Source organism: Oncorhynchus tshawytscha, linkage group LG29, assembly GCF_018296145.1.
Source record: "Oncorhynchus tshawytscha isolate Ot180627B linkage group LG29, Otsh_v2.0, whole genome shotgun sequence".
Classification (NCBI taxonomy): Eukaryota; Metazoa; Chordata; class Actinopteri; order Salmoniformes; family Salmonidae; genus Oncorhynchus; species Oncorhynchus tshawytscha.
This window is the reverse complement of record NC_056457.1, coordinates 1,210,301-1,236,240: the sequence shown is the minus strand read 5'-3', so window position 1 is coordinate 1,236,240 and position 25,940 is coordinate 1,210,301. Positions and strand designations below refer to the sequence as shown.

The 25,940-nt window shown below is 40.9% G+C and overlaps 2 protein-coding genes across 3 annotated transcripts in view; both read right to left on the bottom strand.

The window, feature by feature from the left end:
* Positions 1-4,684: 4,684 nt before the first annotated feature.
* Positions 4,685-23,132, bottom strand: LOC112228043 (ras-related protein Rab-18-B). Its single transcript, XM_024393186.2, has 7 exons — positions 22,938-23,132; positions 20,090-20,145; positions 13,922-13,983; positions 13,427-13,499; positions 12,539-12,657; positions 8,306-8,372; positions 4,685-7,355 (listed from the first exon to the last, which is right to left on the bottom strand). The coding sequence occupies exons 1-7, from the start codon at positions 23,003-23,005 to the stop codon at positions 7,183-7,185; spliced, it is 618 nt and encodes a 205-aa protein (XP_024248954.1). The 5' UTR covers positions 23,006-23,132; the 3' UTR covers positions 4,685-7,182.
* Positions 23,133-23,365: 233 nt separating this feature from the next.
* The window catches only part of LOC112228042 (integrin beta-1), a 47,053-nt gene continuing 44,478 nt past the window's right edge, over positions 23,366-25,940 (bottom strand). For both annotated transcript variants that reach the window (XM_024393184.2, XM_024393185.2), the window contains one exon: positions 23,366-24,934. Coding sequence is in view for 1 of the 2 variants with exons in the window: in XM_024393185.2 (XP_024248953.1) it covers positions 24,869-24,934 (66 nt within the window). In the remaining variant the exon portion in view is untranslated. The remainder of the gene's footprint in view (positions 24,935-25,940) is intronic.

The window sequence follows — 25,940 nt, the reverse complement described above, 5'->3', positions numbered from 1 at the left end:
TTAAGTCCAGGGCGGCACGCCTATCCAACATTTGAATGATGGAGAGCTTCTCAGTTCTGGAGGAGATTTTCATGAAGTAAGTAACTCTGTATATTTCCCACCCAGACAGACTTACACGCCTCATCAAATCCAGAAAATAAGCAACCGACAAAAATGTCAAAGCAACTGACAAAAGTGGCAGAGCTACCAACTAAAAGTGGTAAAGCTACCAACTAAAAGTCAAGTGGCAAAGGTTTACTACCACTTCACAACTTAAGTCCAGGGCGGCACGCCTATCCAAAGTTTGAATGATGGAGAGCGTTTCAGTTCTGGAGGAGATTTTCATGAAGTAACTAACTCTGTATATTTCCCACCCAGACAGACTTACACGCCTCATCAAATCCAGACAAACTACAGGGACTTCTGGTCTTTGTGGGTTGTGATGAATTCACTGGTATAGCCCCAAAAACCAGATCAGCCTGGCAAAAGAAAATAAACAGGGCAGGATTATTTATCCAAAATAATTAATTTGTTTCTATACATGCCAATCATGTCGCCCAAAGAGGGTTTAATAATATAAAAACAATTTCAAGACAAAGACGGGTGGAGATAGAAGTGTGGCAGTAAAACATGCTGCTTTTCCATTGATGGAAATGTGTTTCAGGCATGTGGAAAGCTTACACCCAACCCATGTTGATACAATGTGATTAGTTTATTATAGAATCCAATAAGCTTGGATATTTGCTTCCATGTTGTAGTAGCACGAGTCCAGATCCGACCAGAGGGCTTTTTGTGAGATGCGGTGTGGGTGAATGACAGCATGGCCAAAGTATTCCAGGGAGAGCCAGAATGGTCAGAAATATGCCACACGGGAGTGGATCGGCGAGCGCAATAAAAAGAGGAATTATGGGTAGATGAATGATGGTACTCATCCTTCCATTTTGTTTCCATAGGATGGTGGTGTGTGTGTGCGCGCGTTCCTGTCACAGAATGTGTGTGTGTGTGCCCCTCGTCTGTCCTTCTCTGAGCCCTGTGCTTATTAACACAGTAACCCGAGGCCAGGATGAAAGACTCTCCCGTAGAGAAAGGAGCTTCCGCTGTATGGGTGAGTTGTCACTGGACTCCCTCTCCCTTGCTTTCTTTAGGGACCTTTACATAGAAGTCGATGTTTCCAAAATAACAAGTATAGGTTACAATACAATCATTTAGGTATAAATTAGATTGACATAGTTTCAAATCCTGAGGAAAATCAATTACAACTGAATTACAAGTCAAATGGACATAGGCTAAAGGTTTGCACCAAACATGTGTAGAGGTTTCCTACTCACCCAAGGTCAGGGATAATTAACTAATGGGCTGCACCAGTCTGATTGAAAGGTGATCTTATAGACCTAGTACCGCAGTGGATGTGGCCACATCTCTCAGTTGAGGACAGACTCTAATTTCAGTGGACCCTACTCTACTCTAACCCTGTAAGTCGTACCAATGTGCCAACAAAATCTCTATTCATAAAAATACTTCAGTCTTACAGTTAGGGCTGTGACGCTCATGGAATTTTGGATGACGGTTATTAGTCAGCAAAATGACCGCGGCCACTGTAATAACCGTTAAAATAGCAACAATAACAAAAAAAGCACAAAAATGAGGGCCGTACATCTCAGACAGAGGGACCAGTCAAATAGTGAAACAAGAAGCTACTGATGAAATACCAGAAGACAGAGTGTAAAGCGACTACAAGAATCTAAACAGGAGATTTAACATAATTAGTGTGTTTCCACCTGCATTGACAGTCTCATAAGTTCTGGGGCTGTTGGTTGTATTACCTCAGAGGCTTCTGGTACAGAGTGGTTGCGTCCCAAATGGCACCCTGTTTCCTTTATAGTGCACTTATTTTGACCATGACCTATAGGGCTCTGGTCAAAAGAAGTGCACTATATAAGAAATAGGGTGCCGTTTGGGACTTAACCAGGGTAACCTAAGAGAGGAGAGTGCCGGGCAGCTTTTCTGAAGCTCGAGCTTGAACTTACTGAATTCAGAGGATAGAGGAACCTGGATGGAAGGTCATTTTCCTCTACCTCACTTCAGAACGTAAACACTTGATCAGTCTGCAGACGCACAGGTGCCTTATAGCCTACCCTTTTCACACTACTGAGCTGAGCCCAGCCGAGCCGTACTGCTCTGGCCTGCGTACGCATCCAACATACCTGCTGGAATTGTGCTGAAAAGGACAATGTGAACCAGGGAATCAGATCCAGCACAGTACGGTTTGATTCAAGTCGGCACAATAGTATTGGAAAGCGTAGCTTATTAGTGAAGACCCAATACAGTGCCGATACCCAAGTGCTCCCTTATCACTTTCACACACAACACTCTGTTCCTTCTCTTGGTTAACCCATTAGCCCAAATGATGGGGGAGTGACTCTGAACTTCTGTTCTTGTAAAAGCCTGGGTTTTCTGCATGTTAACACTAGAAGCTTTTTACCTAAAATTGTTCAATTGAAAGTGTGGGTTCACAGCTCCAATCCAGATTCGTTGGTCATTACTGAGAAGAGGTTAAGAAAGAGTGTTTTGAACACTGATGTTAACCTTTCGGGTTATAATCTTTTTCGGCAAGACAGATCTTCCAAAGGTGGTGGAGGGGCAATCTTTACCAAGGAACACCTTCAGTGCTTGGTTGTCTCCACCATGTCTGTCCCCAAACAATTAGATTTTCTAGTTTTAATCATTAAACTTTCAAATAGTTCTTTGTTGACTGTTGCTGGGTGTTATTGTCCACCGACCTGTACCCTATAAATGCCCTAAGCTCTCTCCTGGCCCCTTACACCAAGTCTGAATTTGTCCTGCTAGGTGACCTAAACTGTGAAATGCTTAAATCACCTGAAAAAGTCCTAAAGCAATGGAACTCCCTAAATCTTTCTCAGATTATTACCAATCACACAAGGTATGACTCCAAAACACCCCAAAAAGCCAACTCTCCTTGATGTTATCCTCACAAATAATCCTGATAGGTATCAGTCTGATGTTTTAGTTAATGACCTTAGTGATCACTGTTTTACAGCCTGTGTTCATAATGGCTGCTCAGTGAAATGACCTGTCCTGATTTGCCATAGACGCTTGCTAAAACAATTTAATGAGCAAGCCTTCCTTCATGACCTGGCCTCTGTAAATTGGTATAGAATCAGCTTGATCCCCTCTGTTGAAGATGCTTGGACCTTGTTTTTTTATATTTTCAGAGGTATTGTTAACAAACACAACCCCATAAAGAAAATGAGAATTAAAAACAGGTTCAGCTGCTGGTTCGACTGTGATCTGGCAGAGATACTCCACCTCAACAATTCCATTTGGCGAAAGGCTCGGCACACGCATACTCAGGCTGACTGGCTCTACTTCAGGCAAAAGAGAAATAAGTGCACTCAGGCTATCCGGGAAGGCCAAAGTTAGTTACTTTAAGGAGCAGTTCTACCTCTGTGGGTCTAACACCAAGAAGTTCTGGAAAACGGTAAAAGACCTGGAGAATAAACACTCATGTCTCTTAATGTTGATGATGTAGTTGTTACTAAGAAGTAGCACATGGCTGAGCTTTCTAAATCAGCACTTCATTAGGTCAGGATTCCTATTTGACTCAGCCATGTCTCCTTGTCCATCCAACATCTCAACTCCCACCCCTTCTAATGCGACTAGCCCCGACGCTCCTCCCTCCTTTTCCCCTGCCCGCTACAAAGTTTCTCCCTGCAGGCGGTCACTGAGTCCAAGGTGCTAAAGGAGCTCCTTAAACTTGACCCCCCCAAAATATCTGGGTCAGATGGTTTAGACCCTTTCTTCTTTAATAGTGCTCAAATATGTTTTATTTTGTTTTTTAAATACTTTGCGCAATTGATTGAGGTCTGCCTGGAGAGTGCAAGATGGACAGGGTTTGCGTTTTTGGAAACGGATACTATTTGAACTCAGGTCTGGGTTTTGAGGTTGGTGGTGGGTGAGCACCCTCTGGGACAAATGTGCCTTCTATTTGGAAGTTAGCAGTGCCTGCCTTGGCAACCTCTATTCTGTGGAATAAAGCAGATATTTAGGTTGAGAATAAGATGAATGCTACATTATGTACAGGCTAGGTCTCTGTTGATGCTACAGACATTCCGTTATGTCGTAGGTCTGTGTTGGTATTTGACTGAGACATATTTTGAGACAAACTGCCTTTGCTGAGCGGTGAGGAGAACGGAGGTTAGCGGGTAGCGGTCAGCTCTGCCAGCCCTTTCATAATCACACAGGAATGATGCACATCCCAGTCAAACCCACCGCACCAGGGTAAGAGTTATTGCCGTAGTGCTGTTTCCTGAACCTCTGCCCAAAAGATGATTTAGATACATCACAGGCCTGGGAGCCAACGGAAGAGTCATTGGACTGTTTTTAAAACAAACACACGTCTACGTATCTACGTCTCCATTACGTATTTATAAAATTGAGGAATTCAAATTCTGAAAAAATGAAACAGGCAATAAAAAATAAAAAAAATAACTTCCTCTCACCAAATTATGACATTTCCAAGTCCAACATGGTAAGTAGTCTAGGTCGTTTTCCACGAAGACTTCTTGGATGAGGTAAAGTACAATTACTGTGTGAAGATTTATATTAAGTTAATAGGATCTGGCGCTTTGTTTTACAATAGGCGAAGGCTCCTTAGCTCGGGCAGGAATAAGCATTAACTTCAGAATCCTTTAAAAAGCATTTTATTCACATAATACATAGTGTGGTTTTATAATCGTAATATGGATACATTAAAAATTGTACAATCCATACAATAATTATTTTTGATAGAATTCCTAAATACACACATTAATTTACAATGTGTTTATATGCTGTCACATAAGCAAAAAAACAAAACAGAGTTCAAGAGTTAGTCTGATTCAATCATAAAGCAGACATTCGTTCAGGACAAATAGATTATATAATGTCCCAATGTAGTATACTCTATAAACCTGTTTGGAAGGTTCTGGATGCAGGTAAATCTAACTAGTGTTGTGTAAGTGTGGTTCATACAGTCCAAGACTGTGTCTGAAATAGGAGTGACCAGCTTGGTCAAAAGTAATGCACTATACAGGCAATAGGGAGCCATTTGGGACACAAACCAAATGTCTCTGCAAGTCATTCCCAGACTAAACATGAATAAAACAAGAATTCTCATGCAATTAAGGATGAGAAATAATGATATTCTGATTAGATACACTGTAAAGGCATCTGTGTCACTCCTGCCACAATTATAGGTGATAGGTATGGCCACCCAAAACTACATTTCCCAAACACATTCTGGCCCTCAAGCAGGGCTGGGCGGTATACCGTATTTGACTTAATACCGGTATTGATGCACTTACCAGTTTGAGTTTTTACTTTACCTTCTATAATGGTATTTCTGTTTGGTTTGTTAACTCCGGGTCACATATTTTTTTATAGTTTACTCTTGAGTTGTCTCTCTCCATCTGCTGCATGCCACTAACCACACTAAGCCAAGCCCCATCACTTAAGAGAGCAGTTGCTTGACATGCTGCTTTCCACAAGCGTTCTATACACTATTAGTTTGTGTATCTTACTGTCTGCAAACTACTACCTACTAGTTTGTCTTTTCTTAGCAAGGTGTTGCTAAAATAATTTGTGTAAGTTGCTAACGGTATCTTATCAGAGAAGAATAGGCGAAGCATGAATATGTTGGCTAGCTAGCTATATTAAGTTAGAAAACATGTAATGTAACATTTAATTAGGGTCACCTGGAAACACTGACCAACACTTGGGTTCCTAGCCTGTTAATAATTCCTATGATTTATTCATTCGTCATGTCAAACAATGTATTCAAGGTGCTGCCCACTATATTTCAATTATAGAATTAGAATAATCATTACATTTCCATCACTCCAACAGTTCACCAATTAACTGGGCCTATATTTTCCCCCCATATCATCCTGCGTGGCACAATGGGGAAATTATAATAAAAGTGCAGGAAATATAGAAATTAATCAAAATGCTGAAAAATGTATTTTGTTTGGAGTTGGATTGAACAGTATAAATGAAGAGAACTCTGCAAAAAAACATTTGTACAGGGTTTAAGCCTCTTTAATTTAAGATTTCAATGGAAACACCCATATGACTCATTGTATTCTTTATTATAAAACACTTTTCCTTTTGTATTTTTTCCCACTCCACATAGGGATGAATTATGAAAAGCTGAAGCTAGGCTATAGCATTGATATTACTAATATCATCTGTGTGAGTGGCAGATGGGCTGTGACCAAACAGGCTATTAGAACAACTAGAAACAAAACAGCAGTGTTCGTTCATTTAGTTCCTTTCTCATTACACACACAATGGAAAGCCACCCCCCGGTGCATGCCAATATGTTTGATTTATAAACCCTTCAAAGACACGCTGAAAGTTTTAAGTCCAGGTCAATAAAAGTAGTAAAACTTCATTCCAGAAACTTCATAACTATTACTTTTGAACAAAATAGGTTTGTGGACAAAAGAGAGACTTATTATGTGGGACTGAGTGGTGAAAGGGAATACAAGACGACTTGGGCTGATAAGACTATAAAACACAGAGCTGTTAGAAGAGTGAGCACTGGAGGATGACAAAGGTTGCATGATCACACAGGGCAGATACACCAGAGAATCAGCTCTGCAGCCAACCCACACTGGTTGTGCTTGCCTTGCTAAGAGGAACAAAGTGCTAAGGGAGAGAAAATAGGAGGAATCTACAAAGAGGGGAGGACAAAGAACATTTGTAAATGAAAAACATGAAATAGAACAGGTGATAATTTAAAAAAAATCCTTGCTAAATAAGCACAATACCCCCCCCATGTGCTATTGATGGTATTGTGTTTTTTCCTCACTATTCATTACCAAGTCATACACTCATTAATTTTCTCAATTCCGGTCAGTGGACAAAGACAGACAGAAAGACGACTTATAAAAAGCATTATAGCCATGATACCAGGAAGTGTGCAAACAGCAATGTCCCTATGAATGATCACAGCCAGGAAGCTTAGGGTGCTGGTCAGGAGCAGCCCTGCTTCACACCACACCTCAGGGGCTGATGGGGGAAGTAGTCTGAATACCACAGCCTTCATAGTCCTCTTCAAAGTACATCAGCCATTCGTGTTTGGTAGGGCGTCTTTCAAGAGTGTGTATGTGATTTTTGTATATGTATGTGAGTATGTGTTGTCTACACCAAGGAGCAGTAGCCCCCACAGCTACCCCCTGCAGTCTGGTCCTGCCTGCCCAGCTGGACTCCTCGGCCCTGCGTCTCGCTCTCCCACAGTCCCGGCGTCTGGATGATCTTCTCAACCAGCTCCTCAAACGCACACTGCACCCCATCTCGCGTCTTCGCACTGGCCTCTGGCCCACACGAGACAGAGATAGAAAAACAGAGTGTGAGAGAGGAGGAAGAAAGGACACCGACTGGCTGCAGCCAGTGACTGGCTGCTTCTTCATCTCCTCTAGCTACTGAACTCCACAGCTGCAACGCAAGACACTGAAAATATACTGAAACCAGAATGTGTCATTTTCTTGAAGATTCTTTGTGTGCCTCCCCTGTGCATAGGGCCCAACAACTCCATTTACCCATGACTATATTCATGACAGAGCACAGTGTCTTATTGCTTAATTAGAATGTGCTCCCCTGTGCCATCATTGGATAATTTCAACATCAGGAAGTTATTTTAGCTAAAATAAAATATTTTAAGATTGCGGTTACTCAAATAGCCATAAACTCTTGATTGGTAGAAGTTATTTCTGTTCTGATTGCTGAATGGAATAGCGAAGACATGGACAAATAGTTCATACACTAGTTTGTCTTACTTGTTGGGAAAGTGGTCAACATTATAGTTTCTTAAATTGGAGAGAAAAAAAGTAGTTGACGCAGTTACTTAAAAACAGCCGTATCGGTAGAAGGTATCTCTGTTCTGATTCATTATTTATTCCAATGTTGGTCTCACTGCTCTATAACACATAGCGTGTGTGGTTATCATATGAAAATGATCTAAAATATGTAATACTAAATCTAGGCAAAAGCATGGTAAATGTACACTAATTTCAAAAGTCATTAAATTGCTTTATTCAAATAAATCCTGAAAATTTAACCACAAGAGCGGAGGGTTTGGCCATGAATCAATGTGAAAAAATGTTAGACAGAGGACAAAAAAAAAAGTTAAAAATAGAACTAGGCAAACATTTCAATCCAAGTATGAGAGATATCCAAAAAGCAGATTCCCCTGCATAACGGTCTACGATAACTCATGCCCCGGGTCAGTTCGAGGGGAGGGGAATCTTCTCAGCTCCTGGCTTACCTATAAACAGCATGGAATGTTTTCTTGCAAACTTCAGGCCTTCGTTCCTGTCTAGTTCGCGGTTTTCCTAAAACAAAGAATAGTCATCTTTTATGAGGTCTGTCCGGCATACCTGTCAGCTATGGGGAATATGACTGGGCTGGAAATACAGGAAACATAGTAGTCCAGTCAGTCCCACAGACAAAGGCTAGTACTACACAGTACTGTAAATTATGTCTACTCAAGTTATTACTACAGGGTCAACAACAACAACCAAGGACATATAATGGTGGAAGATGAGCATGACATGAATACAACAGAGGCAGCAGGATACATTTCAATGTAATTATATGTTTAAAAGAACACAAACTTATGGAACTAAACCCAGAGAGAACATGTGAACATTTTTAAAAACACTGCTGTGGGCCACATGGGCTCGGGCTGTGTTAAAATATGATGAGGACACACACTAAGACCTCTTCTCTCAGTTCAGTTTAATGGGACACAACTGGATGGGGGAGGTAATATTACTAACAATACATTCCAGCTCAAATTGGTAACATACCCATGTAGTATTAGTGATGCACCGATATGACATAAAAATAAAAAAAACACAAAAAAAACTATACCAATATAAATGTTTTTTTGTGGCCTTCTAAGCATTCTAGTACAGTTAAATAGTTAACACAGACACGGAAGCAGCAGTCTAAGGCACTGCATCTCAGTGCAAGAGGCATCACTACAGTCCCTGGTTTGAATCCAGGCTGTATCACATCCGTCTCGTGATTGGGAGTCCCATAGGGCGACGCACAATTCGCCCAGTGTCATTTGGGCTGTCATTGTAAATAAGAATTTGTTCTTGACGGACTTACCTAGTTAAATAAAGGTGAAATAAATTCAACAATGGTACATTTGTATTTCATATGGCACAACGATTCATCGATACATATGCTATAATGCTGGTAAAGTTGCACCAACAGTGCTGGTCATAAAAATATATATATATTTTTTTCAGTAGCATTAGTAAAAAAAAAAAAAAAACTCCACTATTGGGCCTAATCCTTGTGGCTAGCTTCACAACACATAAACCAGTCCGGTCAAGCCTCACTAGCCAGATGAAGCTAGCTGGCTGTTTATAACCTTAGCTTTGGGCTAAGTAGCTGGCTAGCTATTTATTTTCATGAACTGAAGTTCAATTTCAATAGGAGAACAACAAGTGGCAACCTAGCTAATACTTAGTCACAAGGATTCCTAAATCATTGCTAAGAATAATGAAAATGACTGCAGTTTCTACTGGTCATTGTTTTCAGGCTGGTTGTATTGGTGCTAGCTATGTACTAAGCTAAAGCTAGCTGCCCAAGAAGTTGCGGTCAAACAAATGATCGTGAAGCTTATAGCAGTGACGCTATTACTGTGTAACTCCGGTAGGGCAACATCTGAAAAATAGCACACATGGTAGTGTGTACTGGTGCCTGACCAGTCAGCGGAAGCCAACATTACCCACGACAGATAACAGTTGATTGTCAAGGGCAAGGAATTCCATTATCTTGGCTTTAATGGATTTCACCTATGAGTGGTCTCGCTGAAATGTTCTTAATGTTTCAAATGACTGCTCGATCCACACAGCAGACATTCTGGTGCTAGGTTAAGAATATTGTGTTGCACGTGTAGCACAAAATTGTACGTGGCGTCATTACGCCACCAACGTTATATAGGTATGCACGGTAGCATTGACATCGGCTTTTAACATCGTGCTGATACCGATTGACATTTTTAGCTAATATTGGCCGATTCCGATAAGTTCACCGATATATTGTGCATCCCTAGTTGTTATTGTAGTATTTACTGGATTACTACACAGGTATAACATAAAAACTTCATGTGTTACCCTCATACGTAAATAGAAAGCATTCCACAAATTGTATAATGTATGCAATAAAGCATGTGGTGTCATTCTCAGGATGGAATCCCTTGTTACCTGTAAATTATAAACTAACACATTTCTCCCTGATTCCAGACCACTCTGATCTGACAAACTCTATACTTAACAAAAATATAAAATGCATGTAATGTGTTACTATTTTTCATGAGCTGAAATAAAAGCTTCCAGAAATGTTCCATATGCACAAAAAGCTTATTTCGCTCAAATTCATTTACATCCCTGTTAGTGAGCTTTTCTCCTTTGCCAAGATAATCAAAATGGATTAAACAGCATGATCATAACACAGGTGCACCTTGTGCTGGGGACAACAAAGGGCCACTAAAATGTGCAGTTTTGCCACACAACAAAATGACACAGATGTCAAGTTGAGGGAGTGTGCAATTGGCATGCTGACTGCAGTAATGTCCAACAGAGGTACGGCCAGTGAATTTAATGTTAATTTCTCTACCATAAACCAAATCCAATGTAGTTTTAGAAAATTGTATGTGTATCCAAGCCCGGGGTGTTGAGGAATATTTCTGTCTGTAATAAAGCCCGTTTGTGTGGAAAACCTCATTTTGATTGGCTCGGCCTGGCTCCCCAGTGAGTGGGCCTATGCCCTCGCAGGCCGACCCACGGCCTGCCCAGTCATGTGAAATCCATAGATGAGGGCCTAATTTATTTATTTAAATTGACTGATTTCCTTCTATGAAGTGTAAATCCACACACACACACGAAAGTATTCACAGCCCTTGGCATTTGTCCTATTTTGTTTCCTTTACAACCTGGAATTAAAATTGATTTGGGGGGGGTTTGGATCATTTGATTTACACAACATGCCTACCACTTTGAAGATGCAAAATATTTTTTCGTGAAACAAACAAGACAAAAAAATGAAAACTTGAGCATGCATAACTATTCACCCCCCCATAGACAATACTTTGTAGAGCCACTTTTTGCAGCAATTACAGCTGCAAATCTCTTGGGATACGTCTCTATAAACTTGGCACATCTAGCCACTGGGATTTTTGCCCATTCTTCAAGGCAAAACTGTTCCAGCTCCTTCAAGTTGGATGGTGTACAGCAATCTTTAAGTCATACCACATATTCTCAATTGAGGGCTGGATTTTGACTAGGCCATTCCAAAACATTTAAATGTTTCCCCTTAAACCACTCGAGTGTTGCTTGAGCTGTATGCTTAGGGTCATTGTCCTGCTGGAAGGTGAACCTCCGTCCCAGTCTCAAATCTCTGGAACACTGAAACAGGTTTCCCTCAAGAATCTCCCTGTATTTAGTGCCATCCATCATTCCTTCAATTCTGACCAGTTTCCCAGTCCCTGCCGATGAAAAACATCCCCACAGCATAATGCTGCCACCACCATGCTTCACTGTGGGGATGTTGTTCTCTGGGTGATGAGAGGTGTGGGTGTTGGGTTTGTGCCAGACATAGCGTTTTCCTTGATGGCCAAAAAGCTAAATTTGAGTCTCATCTGACCAGAGTACCTTCTTCCATATGTCTGGGGAGTCTCCCACATGCCTTTTGGTGAACACCGAACGCGTTTCCTTATTTTCTTCTTTAAGCAATGGCTTTTTTCTTGCCACTCTTCCGTAAAGCCCAGCTCTGTGGAGTGTACGGCTTAAAGTGGTCCTATGGGCAGATACTCCGATGTGGAGCTTTGCAGTTCCTTCAGGGTTTTCTTTGGTCTTTTTTAATGCCTCTCTGATTAATGCCCTTCTTGCCTAGTCTGTGAGTTTTTGTGGGCGTCCCTCTCTTGGCAGGTTTGTTGTGGTGCTACATTCTTTAAATTTTTTAAGAACGGATTTAATGGTGTTCCGTGGGATGTTCAAAGTTTTGGATATTTTTTAAATAATCCAACCCTGATCTGTACTTCTCCACAACTTTGTCCCTGACCTGTTTGGAGAGCTCCTTGATCTTCATGGTGCCGCTTGCTTGGTGGTGCCCCTTGCCAAGTGTGGTTGCAGACTCTAGTGCCTTTCAGAACAGGTATATATATATATATATACACTGAGATCATGTGACAGATCATGTGACACTTAGATTGCACACAGGTGAACTTTATTTAATACATTATGCGACTTCTGAAGGTAATTGGTTGTACCAGATCTTATTTAGGGGCTTCATAGCAAGGGGGTGACTACATATGCAAGAACCATAAAAAAATATATATATATTTCACCAATTTGAACTATTTTTTTATGTCCATTACATGAAATCCAAATTTGTTGTAATGCAACAAAATAGGAAAAACGCCAAGGGGGGGTGAATACTTCGGCAAGGCACTGTATTTATACACACACACAAACAGACTCACCTTATCAATTTTGTTCCCGACCAGCATCTTGACGAGGTCATTCCTTGTACAGTACGTCTCCAGCTCATTGAGCCAGTTGTCCAGCTTGGTGAAAGTATCCCGTCGTGTTACGTCATACACTGAGGGAGAGATAAGAGACGAGATGCTCGGTCAGAAACATTTTATTTCTTCTGTCACCAGAAGGCTGCAGGACATACTGTCACTGAGGGGGGCCACTTGACCTTTCAAACTGTTCCGCAATAACCTGACATATAAAAACACCAGAATCTGTATGTTTTACATAATTGAATAGGCCTAAGCTTAGGGCTGGCACCGCGATAACTGTTGGGAACAAACAGCTGACTGAAGACAGGCTGGCCAATTACTGTCATCCAATTACCATTCCCCATAATTTCATGACTGTAACAGCCCTACCTGACCTGTGTATCAACATAGTGAGTTACAACACTGGTCCTGGTCTTAATAGGCACTAAAATTATGAGGTAGGGTTGCAAAATCCCAGTAACTTTACCCAAATTCCAGTTTTTCAGAAATCCTGGTTGGAGGATTCCTAGATTTCCTGCTAACTTGCCCTCCTGATACAGGGAATTTTCAAACATGATTTCTGGAAAACCTGGGAATTGTTCAACTCCAGGATGAGGAAAAAGATACCTACTTTCATTTAGAATGGGAGCTCTACTTCACCCGTGGTGTTAACCACTAAGTCATAGCCTCCACACATTGTGTGCTTCGGAGGATGTCTGCTTTAGCGTTAAGAGTAGTAAAGTCTGTTCCAGAGAGCAAGGAAGAGGACAGGATGAAAATCCATCACTGTCTTTATGGCGGCTGTCCGGACAAACAGTGGCTGACTGCGTCTAAAGCGTCTGAATTATGAAGGTGTTTGCTCACCCAGGATGACTCCCTGAGCGCCCCGGTAGTAACTAGGCGTCAGGGTTCGGAAACGCTCCTGGCCAGCTGTGTCCTGTAAAAGACAACCATTACAGCTCTGGAGTCTGGACCATAACAGCTCTGGGCACATCAAAACACAACCCTCTCAGCTATCATGCTCTGGACACATGGGGAGGAAGATATGGTGGTGTGACTAGGACAGAAGCATAACAAGTGATGCAGGACGAGGACTAAAGCATAAAGATACATTTGACTGCCATTTATCATTGATGGTTGGTGCTCAGAATGCTGTACATGATCGCTATCTTGTGGACATTTAGTGAACAACATTTTAAGCGGAAGGAATGGGAATTCAGCAATGTGATAATTTTTTTAACTAAACCTTAAAAAACACACATACCTAGGAGGTAGAACTGTCAACAACAATACAATTGAATGTGCATCCCAAACCAGCTCCTTACTAGTCTGAATTTCTAAGTTCAGAGGAATACATACCCATATTGCCAACTTTGCCTGGTTCCCATCCACTGAAATGGTCTTCACTTTGAAATCAACGCCTGCATGAACACACAAAATTTCACAGATGATTCATCACACAAGTCATATACGCCAAGAATATGAATCAAGAAGAAGTATGATGATATTATGTTATTCATTTAAAATGAATGGTCAAAAACATTCATAGGCCTACATACCACACAATATGTGTCTGAAATCAAACTAACCCTTCCACTAGTCAAGACAGGGTTTCAGCCTTGTGCACTTAAATTATGATGCGAGTCCTGATTTAAAACTACACAGGGAATATGTGGTTTAATATGCAAAGATCAAAAAAATACAGCAGCTTTCAATACAACAAAAAAACTCCACATGTGACGTCGCTCAGAAGTGTAATGATTCATTCTTGAAAATCCCCTCCGTTCGGCACGAGAAATACATTTACATAAAATAACAGCGCTGTGCTCGTCACACTCGATGAGTAAATCTCTTCTATGGCTTCTTTCAACGCACATGGCATGAAGCGTTTGGCTGGAGGTATTGCCCATAGTTTTAGCACACACTGAAAGATTTATCAAGAAAAACATATCACCGGGATGGAGTTGTTTCTGTCTGGACCAGGCCCCGGACAAGATCCAAAACAGAGGGGGGTTAAGGACATCAGCCTCCCATTTTCCTACACCCTACGACCCAGGAGGTTGTCAATCATGGCCATTCGTTCTTCTCTGAGCCCAGCAGGGTCGCTCCACTTCTGTCGCCAGTCGCGTAGCAATTGACAATTTACACTAAACAGTCCTGCCGACCTACAGGCCGTGGTGTTTAGCACACACTACAACAGTTCACCAAGTGCCATGATGCAGTATTTGATTGATATATCATCAACCCAACAATTGACTCACCATACTAAATACATTTTACTCACACAGCATATTGTAAAATATACTGTGTTCGTAAAATGTGTGTATAAGCTGGAAGTAGATGCCTAAGTGTTGTTGTCCATTAGTTTACTCCAATTAGGGGAGGGTTAAAATAATAAAAGGATATATATATATTTTTTAATAAACACACACTTAGAAATGTACTTGTTTTTGAAGAAAAGCACATTTTTGTCCATTAAAAATAACATCAAATGTATCAGAAATATAGTTTAGACATTGTTAATGTTCTAAATAACCATTTTAGCTGGAAACTGATTTTTTTAATGGAAGATCTACATAGGCCCATTATCAAGAAACCATCACTCCTGTGTTCCAATGGCACGTTGTGTTAGCTAATCCAAGTTTATCATTTTCAAAAGGCTAATTGATCATTAGAAAACCCTTTCGCAATTATGTTAGCACAGCTGAAAACTGTTGTTCTGATTAAAGAAGCAACAAAACGGTCCCTCTTTAGACTAGTTGAGTGTCTGGAGCATCAGCATTTGTGGGTTCGATTACAGGCTCAAATGGCCAGAAACAGGGAACTTTCTTCTGAATCTCATCAGTCTATTCTTGTTCTGAGAAATGCGAGAAATTGCCAAGAAACTGAAGATCTCGTACAACGCTGTGTACTACTCCCTTCACAGAACAGCGCAAACTGGCTCTAACCAGAACAGAAAGAGGAGTGGGAGGCCCCGGTGCACAACTGAGCAAGAGGACAAGTACTTTAGAATGGCTAGTTTGAGAAACAGAGGCCTCACAAGTCCTCAACTGGCAGCTTCATTATATAGTACCCGCAAAACACCAGTCTCAGCGTCAACAGTAAAGAGGAAACTCCGGGATGCGACAATGTTTCTGTAGCGATCATGTAATTGGTTTGAAAAACAAATGCAAATAATCATATCATCATTCTGACAGGTAGGCATCGGCTACTTTGAAGTTAACATTCCAATTGAGAAGGTTAATGGGAAAGCCTTTCCATCTCTACCAGAAGGATATCATTAGCACCGCACACATACACAGATAGGGGCATTCCTGTGCAGTTTCAGAAAGTTGCAAAAAAAATACAAGTCACTGATGTATTTTGTTCTCGTCTTATGATTAACTTGACAAATTAATGCATTTCTAATACATTCTAATAGATTTAGTTGATTTAAGTAAGTTCAATACATTTTTTTATATGGTTGAATTCCATTTTAATGTCTGGATTGTGTCCGTAATGCAGATTTTATAGGGCCCTAAACATAGTGAACAGCCGCCAAAGGCACCAAGTCAGTAGCAGTGCCAAGTATTTTCCCCAGGTTAATAGATTAGATAAACAGTGTCTGAGGCAATTAGCAAGACACCCCCAATAAAGGAGCGGTTCGGCAGGTGGTGACCACAGACCACTTCTCAGTTCCTATGCTTCCTGGCTGATGTTTTGGGCACTTTTGAATGCTGGCGGTGCTTTCACTCTAGTGGTAGCATGAGACAGAGTCTACAACCCACACAAGTGGCTCAGGTAGTGCAGCTCATCCAGGATGGCACATCAATGCGAACTGTGGCAAGAAGGTTTGCGGTGTCTGTCAGCGTAGTGTCCAGAGCATGGAGGCGCTACCAGGAGACAGGCCAGTACATCAGGAGACGTGGAGGAGGCCGTAGGAGGGCAACAACCCAGCAGCAGGACCACTACCTCCGCCTTTGTGCAAGGAGGAGCAGGAGGAGCACTGCCAGAGCCCTGCAAAATGACCTCCAGCAGGCCACAAATGTGCATGTGTCTTCTCAAAAGGTCAGAAACAGACTCCATGAGGGTGGTATGAGGGGCCGACGTCCACAGTTGGGGGTTGTGCTTACAGCCCAACACCGTGCAGGACGGTTGGCATTTGCCAGAGAACCAAGATTGGCAAATCCGCCACTGGCGCCCTGTGCTCTTCACAGATGAAAGCAGGTTCACACTGAGCACATGTGACAGACGTGACAGAGTCGGGAGACGCCGTGGAGAACGTTCTGCTGCCAAAAATGATGCAGAAAAATTAATCCATGCTTTTGTCACTTCTAGGTTAGACTACTGCAATGCTCTACTTTCCGGCTACCCGGATAAAGCACTAAATAAACTTCCGTTGGTGCTAAATACGGCTGCTAAAATCCTGACTAGAACCAAAAAATTTGATCATATTACTCCAGTGCTAGCCTCTCTACACTGGCTTCCTGTCAAAGCAAGGGCTGATTTCAAGGTTTTACTGCTAACCTACAAAGCATTACATGGGCATGCTCCTACCTATCTCTCTGATTTGGTCCTGCCGTACATACCTACACATACGCTACGGTCACAAGTCGCAGGCCTCCTAATTTCCCTAGAATTTCTAAGCAAACAGCTGGAGGCAGGGCTTTCTCCTATAGAGCTCCATTTTTATGGAACGGTCTGCCTACCCATGTCAGAGACGCAAACTCGGTCTCAACCTTTAAGTCTTTACTGAAGACTCATCTCTTCAGTGGGTCAGATGATTGAGTGTAGTCTGGCCCAGGAGTGGGAAGGTGAACGGAAAGGCTCTGGAGCAACGAACCGCCCTTGCTGTCTCTGCCTGGCCGGTTCCCCTCTTTCCACTGGGATTCTCTGCCTCTAACCCTATTACAGGGGCTGAGTCACTGGCTTACTGGGGCTCTCTCATGCCGTCCCTGGAAGGGGTGCGTCACCTGAGTGGGTTGATTCACTGATGTGGTCATCCTGTCTGGGTTGGCGCCCCCTTGGGTTGTGCCATGGCAGAGATCTTTGTGGGCTATACTCAGCCTTGTCTCAGGATGGTAAGTTGGTGGTTAAAGATATCCCTCTAGTGGTGTGGGGGCTGTGCTTTGGCAAAGTGGGTGGGGTTATATCCTTCCTGTTTGGCCCTGTCCGGGGGTGTCCTCGGATGGGGCCACAGTGTCTCCTGACCCCTCCTGTCTCAGCCTCCAGTATTTATGCTGCAGTAGTTTGTGTGTCGGGGGGCTAGGGTCAGTTTGTTATATCTGGAGTACTTCTCCTGTCCTATTCGGTGTCCTGTGTGAATCTAAGTGTGCGTTCTCTAATTCTCTCCTTCTCTCTTTCTTTCTTTCTGAGGACCTGAGCCCTAGGACCATGCCCCAAGACTACCTGACATGATGACTCCTTGCTGTCCCCAGTCCACCTGGCCGTGCTGCTGCTCCAGTTTCAACTGTTCTGCCTTATTATTATTCGACCATGCTGGTAATTTATGAACATTTGAACATCTTGGCCATGTTCCGTTAAAATCTCCACCCGGCACAGCCAGAAGAGGACTGGCCACCCCACATAGCCTGGTTCCTCTCTAGGTTTCTTCCTAGGTTTTGGCCTTTCTAGGGAGTTTTTCCTAGCCACCGTGCTTCTACACCTGCATTGCTTGCTGTTTGGGGTTTTAGGCTGGGTTTCTGTACAGCACTTTGAGATATCAGCTGATGTACGAAGGGCTATATAAATAAATTTGATTTGAAATCCAGACCTCCATGGGTTGATAAATTTGATTTCCATTGATCATTTTTGTGTGTGATTTTGTTGTCAGCACATTCAACTATGTAAAGAAAAAAGTATTTAATAAGAATATTTCATTCATTCAGATCTAGGATGTGTTATTTTAGTGTTTCCTTCATTTTTTTGAGCAGTGTATTTTTTCTCTCAAAAACTGGGGGGCAAATTAAACCACCTGATTTTTAAAGATTTTTTTAGATAGTTTAGGATGATTTGCATTTGAAACAGCGTAAAACAAAACCAAAGCATGGATTACGGTCATACCTTGCTTACAGAAACCAATGTCCCTTTTTTATTTGGATGAACTATCCCTTTAACGTTGGGGGGGTTGTTAAAAAATCATCCCGGAACAGCACCATCTAGTGGTCAGAAACTGGTAATGCCATAGGCTGAGAGATAAACCTTTCATCTTCAATGACTCATTTCTCTGAACAGGGGAAAAAAACATCACCAAGTTCACTGGTTATACATTACATACGAGGAAGCAACAATACTGTGAGCCGAAGCTCCATACTACTTGTCAGACATAGAGAACTGATACCATATACTTGTTGTTGGGGTGGGATTGGTGTGGGGAGATCATTGGTGGCTTTTGACAATTTATTTGGATTCCTCATGTCTAACTCTTGGTCCAAATCAGATGTTAGGTAGTATATTTATTGGATATTATATGAATCCTCTTTAAAAATTGCCAATTTGGGTGCAATCAATGAGCTACATTTCTCAGAGATCAAATTATATTTCATCAAAGTAATGTTGCAGGAATGCTAAACTTATCTAAACTACAGAAGTGATTTCAGAACAATCAGATGGTAGGTGTCATGCTTGATGAAATTACATGGAACAACCCCGTTGCTTTATACCACAGCTGTCAAACTCATAACCCGCAGAGACACTGCTGTCCGTAGTTTCACTCCTCCCTTGTACTTGATTGATGAATTAGCAAGGAACTCCCCATACCTGGTTGTCTAGGGCTTAATTGAAAGGAAAAACAAAAACCTGCAGACACTAGGCTCTCCATGAAATTAGTTTGACACCCCTGCTTTATAAAAAGAGAGGAAGGAATAAGCAGGAATTGAGTGGTTTTCAGCAAATCACAAGGGACTTGTGTCAATGTGGGGAGTTCCGTAGCTAGACTTCTATGGGGACATCTGTTTGGCAAATATATCAAGTTGGCCAAGTAAAATAGGAGTGAGGCATGCTTACCTCTCTGGGAATCCACAGGCATGTATGGTTGTTTCAACAAAGACTACATTGTGCAGTCAGAATAACTTCAGAGAAATCACATTATAGTTTAAAAAAAGCTTTCAAAAAAACATTGGTTTTCATGTCACCCCATCCCAGTAGTAATCAATAGCGCTATGAATTTTTTGCCTGCCTTGCACTTCTTCCAATAAGTCACTCCTGGCTGTTAACTGTCTCAAGGCTACCTGAAAATAATAATCGGGTGTCTTTGAAGAGTCTAATTGTTTGCTATTCTGATATAATTTCCAGATACGTGAAGGAAAGAAAGAATGATCCTTTTCCCAAAGCATGTATTTCACCAACAGATGAATTACTCATTCACTGTAGACCGGGTCGTATGAAATACATTTTATTGAATTGAGAGAGTATTACATTTCAAATAGTTGTGATATTATCTATGCTTTTGGTTCAGAATACTAGTTAGTGAGTACAAGTTATACATTTTTTATTTAACTTTTAGGCAACCCAACTTATTTTTTCTTCATACAGTAAGAAATGACTTACCTATTGTTGCTGCTAATTCCGGGTCAAATGTGTCATCTGTGAATCTCAAGAGAAGACTGCAAAAAAAGAAACAAAAGACATTAACAGGGAACTTGATGAAACCTTACCATGTCTCTTCTATGGCCGATAAGTAGAAAACATTTAATTTAATATGTGAGTCAACCCTTACACAGAGTTTTTAGAGTAGGCCTACATAACACATTTGAAATTAGGGCAAACTCCACAAAGTCAAATAGCCAAGGGAACTTTTATTGGTATTGTACAGTGTCTGTGTTTGGTTTCCAATTTGCCTAGATATCGCTAAATGAAAATCAGCCCTGCCCTGGGGAGCTACTTGGAGTCCTCCCCCCCAGGTCTATTTATTGCAAAATGATTGGACATGAGAACAAAGGCCTACATATTCAACACAACAACAACCAGACATCAGATTACATCATTACTTGCTGCATGGTCAGAGGGTCAGTGTTCAGTTGTGAGTCACTAATCAAGTGCTAGGAACTGAATCACAGTGCTAATGATGTAGCTAATCCTTCTTATTTCCAGTCAACCCAAACACAGATAATAGCCTAATGCTCAAATATTCTTATCCAACCATACTCTAACTTCCTTCATCCATATTCATAACAAATTGCTTCATCAGGTAGAATGTCAGAGCAATGACTGATCATTGTTTTATGTCTCAGTAGCCTGATACCTCAGTAGCAATGCGGTTAGCCTAAATAATAGCACAATAGCAGTGCAACATGCCAATTTGTCTGGTAGAATGAAACCTCTTCTCTGCTAGAGATATTTCTAATGATTTGAAGACCTAGGCAGAGTGGGGAAAATATAGAATGAGATTTATTCATTTAATAAATATATATATATATACACACACATAATGGCAGATATGAGCATGGAGTCTATTAAATTCAAACAAGTTAAAAATACAAGTTTGAGGAAGATACCCAAAATAGACAGTTGAAACACTAGCCTTGGCCTACATTGCTCATACCAATAGTTAGACTTACTGTATCCTCATCAAGAGATGGCATTGATTTTTTAAGAATCTATACTTAACTAAACATTATTTTACAAAAAAGAAGAGGACTGTTTACTGAAATCATAGAATTTAATTGTCTGATAGGCAGTAAACCCTCCCTCACCAGTCAGGTGGAAGGAATATATAGTTTCACTCTACCATTGGGTAATTTCTTTAATTAAACTCATTTACTTGATTATTTCGAGAAAATTAAGGCTGTCTGGTCTGGACCAAAGGCATTGAATGAAAATGGCATCTGACTACTGTGTGCAGTAGTCCCCATGCTGTAGTAATAAAGCATAGGACACGTGCCATCTCCGCATTGGTTTTTAGGAGCATATACCCATGTGGGTGATTGAAAAATGAACTGAGGTCCACACCCCAGTCCAGTTGGTAGTGCACCTTAAAGTGGGTTGCCAACCTCCATATGAAGTCCAAAGAAGAATCCTGAAGGAGGGATTACTAGAAACAAACTCAGTTTATCCTTTTATCTGTGGATTAATTGTCGTAGTAGAGGACCTTGTGCATTTCAGGTAAAATAACAACCCAATGTTTATATCCCTGGACAAATTAGCTAGCAACAACAAGCTAGCTAGCTAAATTGCCATACATGTTTCATGCTTTTCGACCTGTCCCCAAATAAATATATTTGGTTCAGAGTTTGTTTTGATATTTCAACCTGCGTGTCCTGATCGCATCTGGTGTGGGTGGACAAAATCAACATGCGAGTGCAGTCTGGTGAGCATGTTAGAGTTTTGTTAAGACCCTCATCTTTCATTCCAGCAAGATGAAAAGGGGTTAAATTGATACACACCATTTTGGTCCCACATGGCCATATCTCCATGTTACAGTGCTTGTTTATGGAAAATAGATGAAAGATGAGGAGACCACCTATGCTAATTAGCTATCTTGCATGCTCTTAACACACCTGTGTGGGAAGTGTAGTTTCAGTGGATGGAGGGACCCAGAGATGTATGCATCTGTGCAAAACTGCTACAGTAAGTGTATTTTTCATTTTTAAGGATTCTTTCTCGCTGAGCCATATCGCAAGCTATGATTAATGAGGGTTCTAAACATTAAAAAACAATATCGGGATTGTAGTTCACATGAGGCAGTCGTGGGCGAAGCTAATGGCTGAGAGCTGTAGGGAGAGTTTTCAAGAACTAACATTACTCAGACATAACATAATTAGTTCTAGCAGTCTAAGAGCCAGAGACATACACAGCTTGGTACATGTTGGCACCAACCATTGCATAATAACAACATTCTATTTTTTTTTTCTTGGAACATATGTTCGCCCACGACTGCCTCATGCCTCTAGCATCAATTAACATATTATCTGTTGAGTATATTATCACTCTCACTCAGGACACATAACTATAGTTAAACTCTGCTGTCATATGAGGCAGGGTTTATCACTTCGCGGACACTTTTCCTAATAAGTGAAATCACTTACTGATGTGACTACTGAAGGTAGATCAATACATTTGCTTTGTCAAACTGTGAAAATATGTAATTACAGCCACCCTAGTTGTTCTCCACTTAAACACAAACGTTCCACGCAGCCATGCTAGCAAACGTTGTTAGCTAACTGATGTGGGATAGCAAACAAGTGTGTTACATTAGCCTGTTCGCTGTGGCCCCATAATATACATTCGTTTTTGCTTTGTTGATAACCTCTGCTTAACTGACAAAATATTGACGTTTAATTATCCGGCATATTTTTAAACGAGACAACAATAGCTCCTAGCTAATCGTCCCGACTAACAGTTAGCTATACAACAACTTCACTGAGCTAACGTCAGTTGGTTACTGTAGCCTTCTTACCTGGACTTCCCAACGCCACTTTCTCCAATTATTAATATTTTCAGTGTTGTCAAAACGTCGTCTTCCATCTTCCTATCCTATGGTATAGTTTCAATTCAACGGGTAGCTGTGAAATACAACCCAGAAGTGTTGTCAGCCGGGGAGCTGAATGATAAGACAACCAACACTTCTCGTACTTCCGGTTTCCCTTGGTAGATTTCCGGTATAATGTTGAGCGAGTTCTCTTCTTTTCAAAGTTACACATCTAACTTTGCTTAAGTATCAAACTGATTTTCATAACAATATAGTTGATTAACAGGCTAAATGTGATGTATTTGTTTAAAATAAAACCACAGAGAGGAAGGAGCGAGTTACAAGTATCTTTGATCAAACCATGCCTCCTCTTTCTAGAACCAATGTAGCAAAGCTAAAATAAAATAAGCATTCCATGTCATTTAGGTACTTTTTAATAAATAAATTCAGAAACAGCATTGGGAAAAGTGAACATAATATTGAAATAAAAGGCACTTTAAAAACAAGATATGGTATTGAGGAGTTGTTGTATTTTAAAACAATTCCAAGAGGCCTTTCACTTAATACTGATTTTACACAAGCACTGCAGATGAGGGGTTACCCCAGCCCAATGATTTCAAAAGGGGGAAACAACAGATTAAAACAAGCTAACTTGTATCAATCAGTATGTCTTCAGAACAAAGTTTACAATTTGTTTAACATTGATCAACATGAAACACATGGAATAAGGCTTTGCAAAGAAGGCAGATATTTGGCTTTGCTAGTAATGAGTACAGAAAAGGACCTGAGGTTGAATACTGAAATCTTAAAACTAAATTATACAAAAAAATAAATGAAACTTCTAATTTTGTCACTAATGCATGTCAATTGATTATGTAATTAAGTGATTTACATTTCTTTATCCCATTAATACAAGTGGTTTTCAATCCCTTTAAAATAGGCTGTTTATGACAGTTATATGAAATCATAGATTTTTTTTTCAGCCATTTTGCAAGGCAAAACCTGTTCTCATCAATAGTGCAATAACCTTTGACATCTAAACATCAATGCTTTCCATGTATTAGTTCTTAGCACATCTTCACACATTACATGTAATGCGTCCCAAATATAGCACCTTGTTCCCCATGTAGTGCACTACTTTTGACCAGGAAGCCTATAGGGTGTTGGTCAAAAGTAGCACGCTATAAACGGAATTGGGTGCCATTTGGGATGCACGTGTTACCTGATGACTATGTTAGAATTTATGTGATCTTTAAAAACTACCCCTAATGATGAATCCAGATTCTTGCAATCATGCTTGATGGATGTCTCTTTTATCCACAAATTAATAAGGATATAGCCCTGTCTGAGCCAGAACGGCCCATATGACAGGAGCCCATCTCCTGTTTCTGTAGTGTGAGGCAGGTTGATATACAAGTACACACCCTGAACAGGATGCTAGTCTATCGCAAGGCAAAATCAATGTTTACTACATATGTACCCTATGGTTGAAAAAATACTTCACAGCCACAATGCAAAATATTGGTATGCTTTAGTCTCAGGTGCTGTTTGACACTCAATGGCACAATAATAACAAGTCCATGAACAGAAAGAGAGTACTCTCTGTGCCCATATGGGTATGGTCTCTGAAAGGCACAACCCGTGGCCCATACCAGTCCTGTGGCAAAAACCTTATTTCTAACCAATTCTTCAAGAAAAAAAAGCACCTTAAAGTATATACACTTAACAACTAACTGTACATTTTAAAAGACAATGATTGCATAGAAAATAAACTGTTAGTAAGAAGACCAAATGTAGTGGCCAAATGTAACGTTATAATACTGAAGCGACAAGAAGAAGAAATTACCAAAGACCGTATACCTCTCATGCCCTAGAACTATATTTGCATACAGTGTTGTTCTGGGAGACCTGAAACTCCATCATTTGCCTTCATATTTGGGGTTGACCACCGTCGTAACAGCACTCTTGTAGATGGGATTTTCTCCCTGGAAGGCACAAGAGAAACAAGAAGAAAATGTTAGAATTGTAATTTACAGTTATTATATACAGTGGGGCAAAAAAGTATTTAGTCAGCCACCAATTGTGCAAGTTCTCCCATTTAAAAAGATGAGAGAGGCCTGTAATTTTCATCATGGGTACACTTCAACTATGATGGACAAAATGAGAAAAAAAATCCAGAAAATCACATTGTAGGAATTTTAATGAATTTATTTGTAAATTATGGTGGAAAATAAGTATTTGGTCAATAACAAAAGTTTCTCAATACTTTGTTATATACCCTTTGTTGGCAATGACAGAGGTCAAACGTTTTCTGTAAGTCTTCACAAGGTTTTCACACACTGTTGCTGGTATTTTGGCCCATTCCTCCATGCAGATCTCCTCTAGAGCAGTGATGTTTTGGGGCTATTGCTGGGCAACACGGACTTTCAACTCCTTCCAAAGATTTTCTATGGGGTTGAGTTCTGGAAACTGGCCAGGCCAGTCCAGGACCTTGAAATGCTTCTTACAAAGCCACTCCTTCATTGCCCGGGTGGTGTGTTTGGGATCATTGTCATGCTGAAAGAACCAGCCACATTTCATCTTCAATGCCCTTGCTGATAGGAGATTTTCACTCAAAATCTCACGGTGCATGGCCCCATTCATTATTTCCTTTACACGGAGCAGTCGTCCTGGTCCCTTTGCAGAAAAACAGCCCCAAAGCATGATGTTTCCACCCCCATGCTTCACAGTAGGTATGGTGTTCTTTGGATGCAACTCAGCATTCTTTGTCCTCCAAACACAACGAGTTGAGTTTTTACCAAAAAGTTCTATTTTGGTTTCATCTGACCATATGACATTCTCCCAATCTTCTTCTGGATCATCCAAATGCTCTCTAGCAAACTTCAGACGGGCCTGGACATGTACTGGCTTAAGCAGGGGGACACGTCTGGCACTGCAGGATTTGAGTCCCTGGCGGCGTAGTGTGTTACTGATGGTAGGCTTTGTTACTTT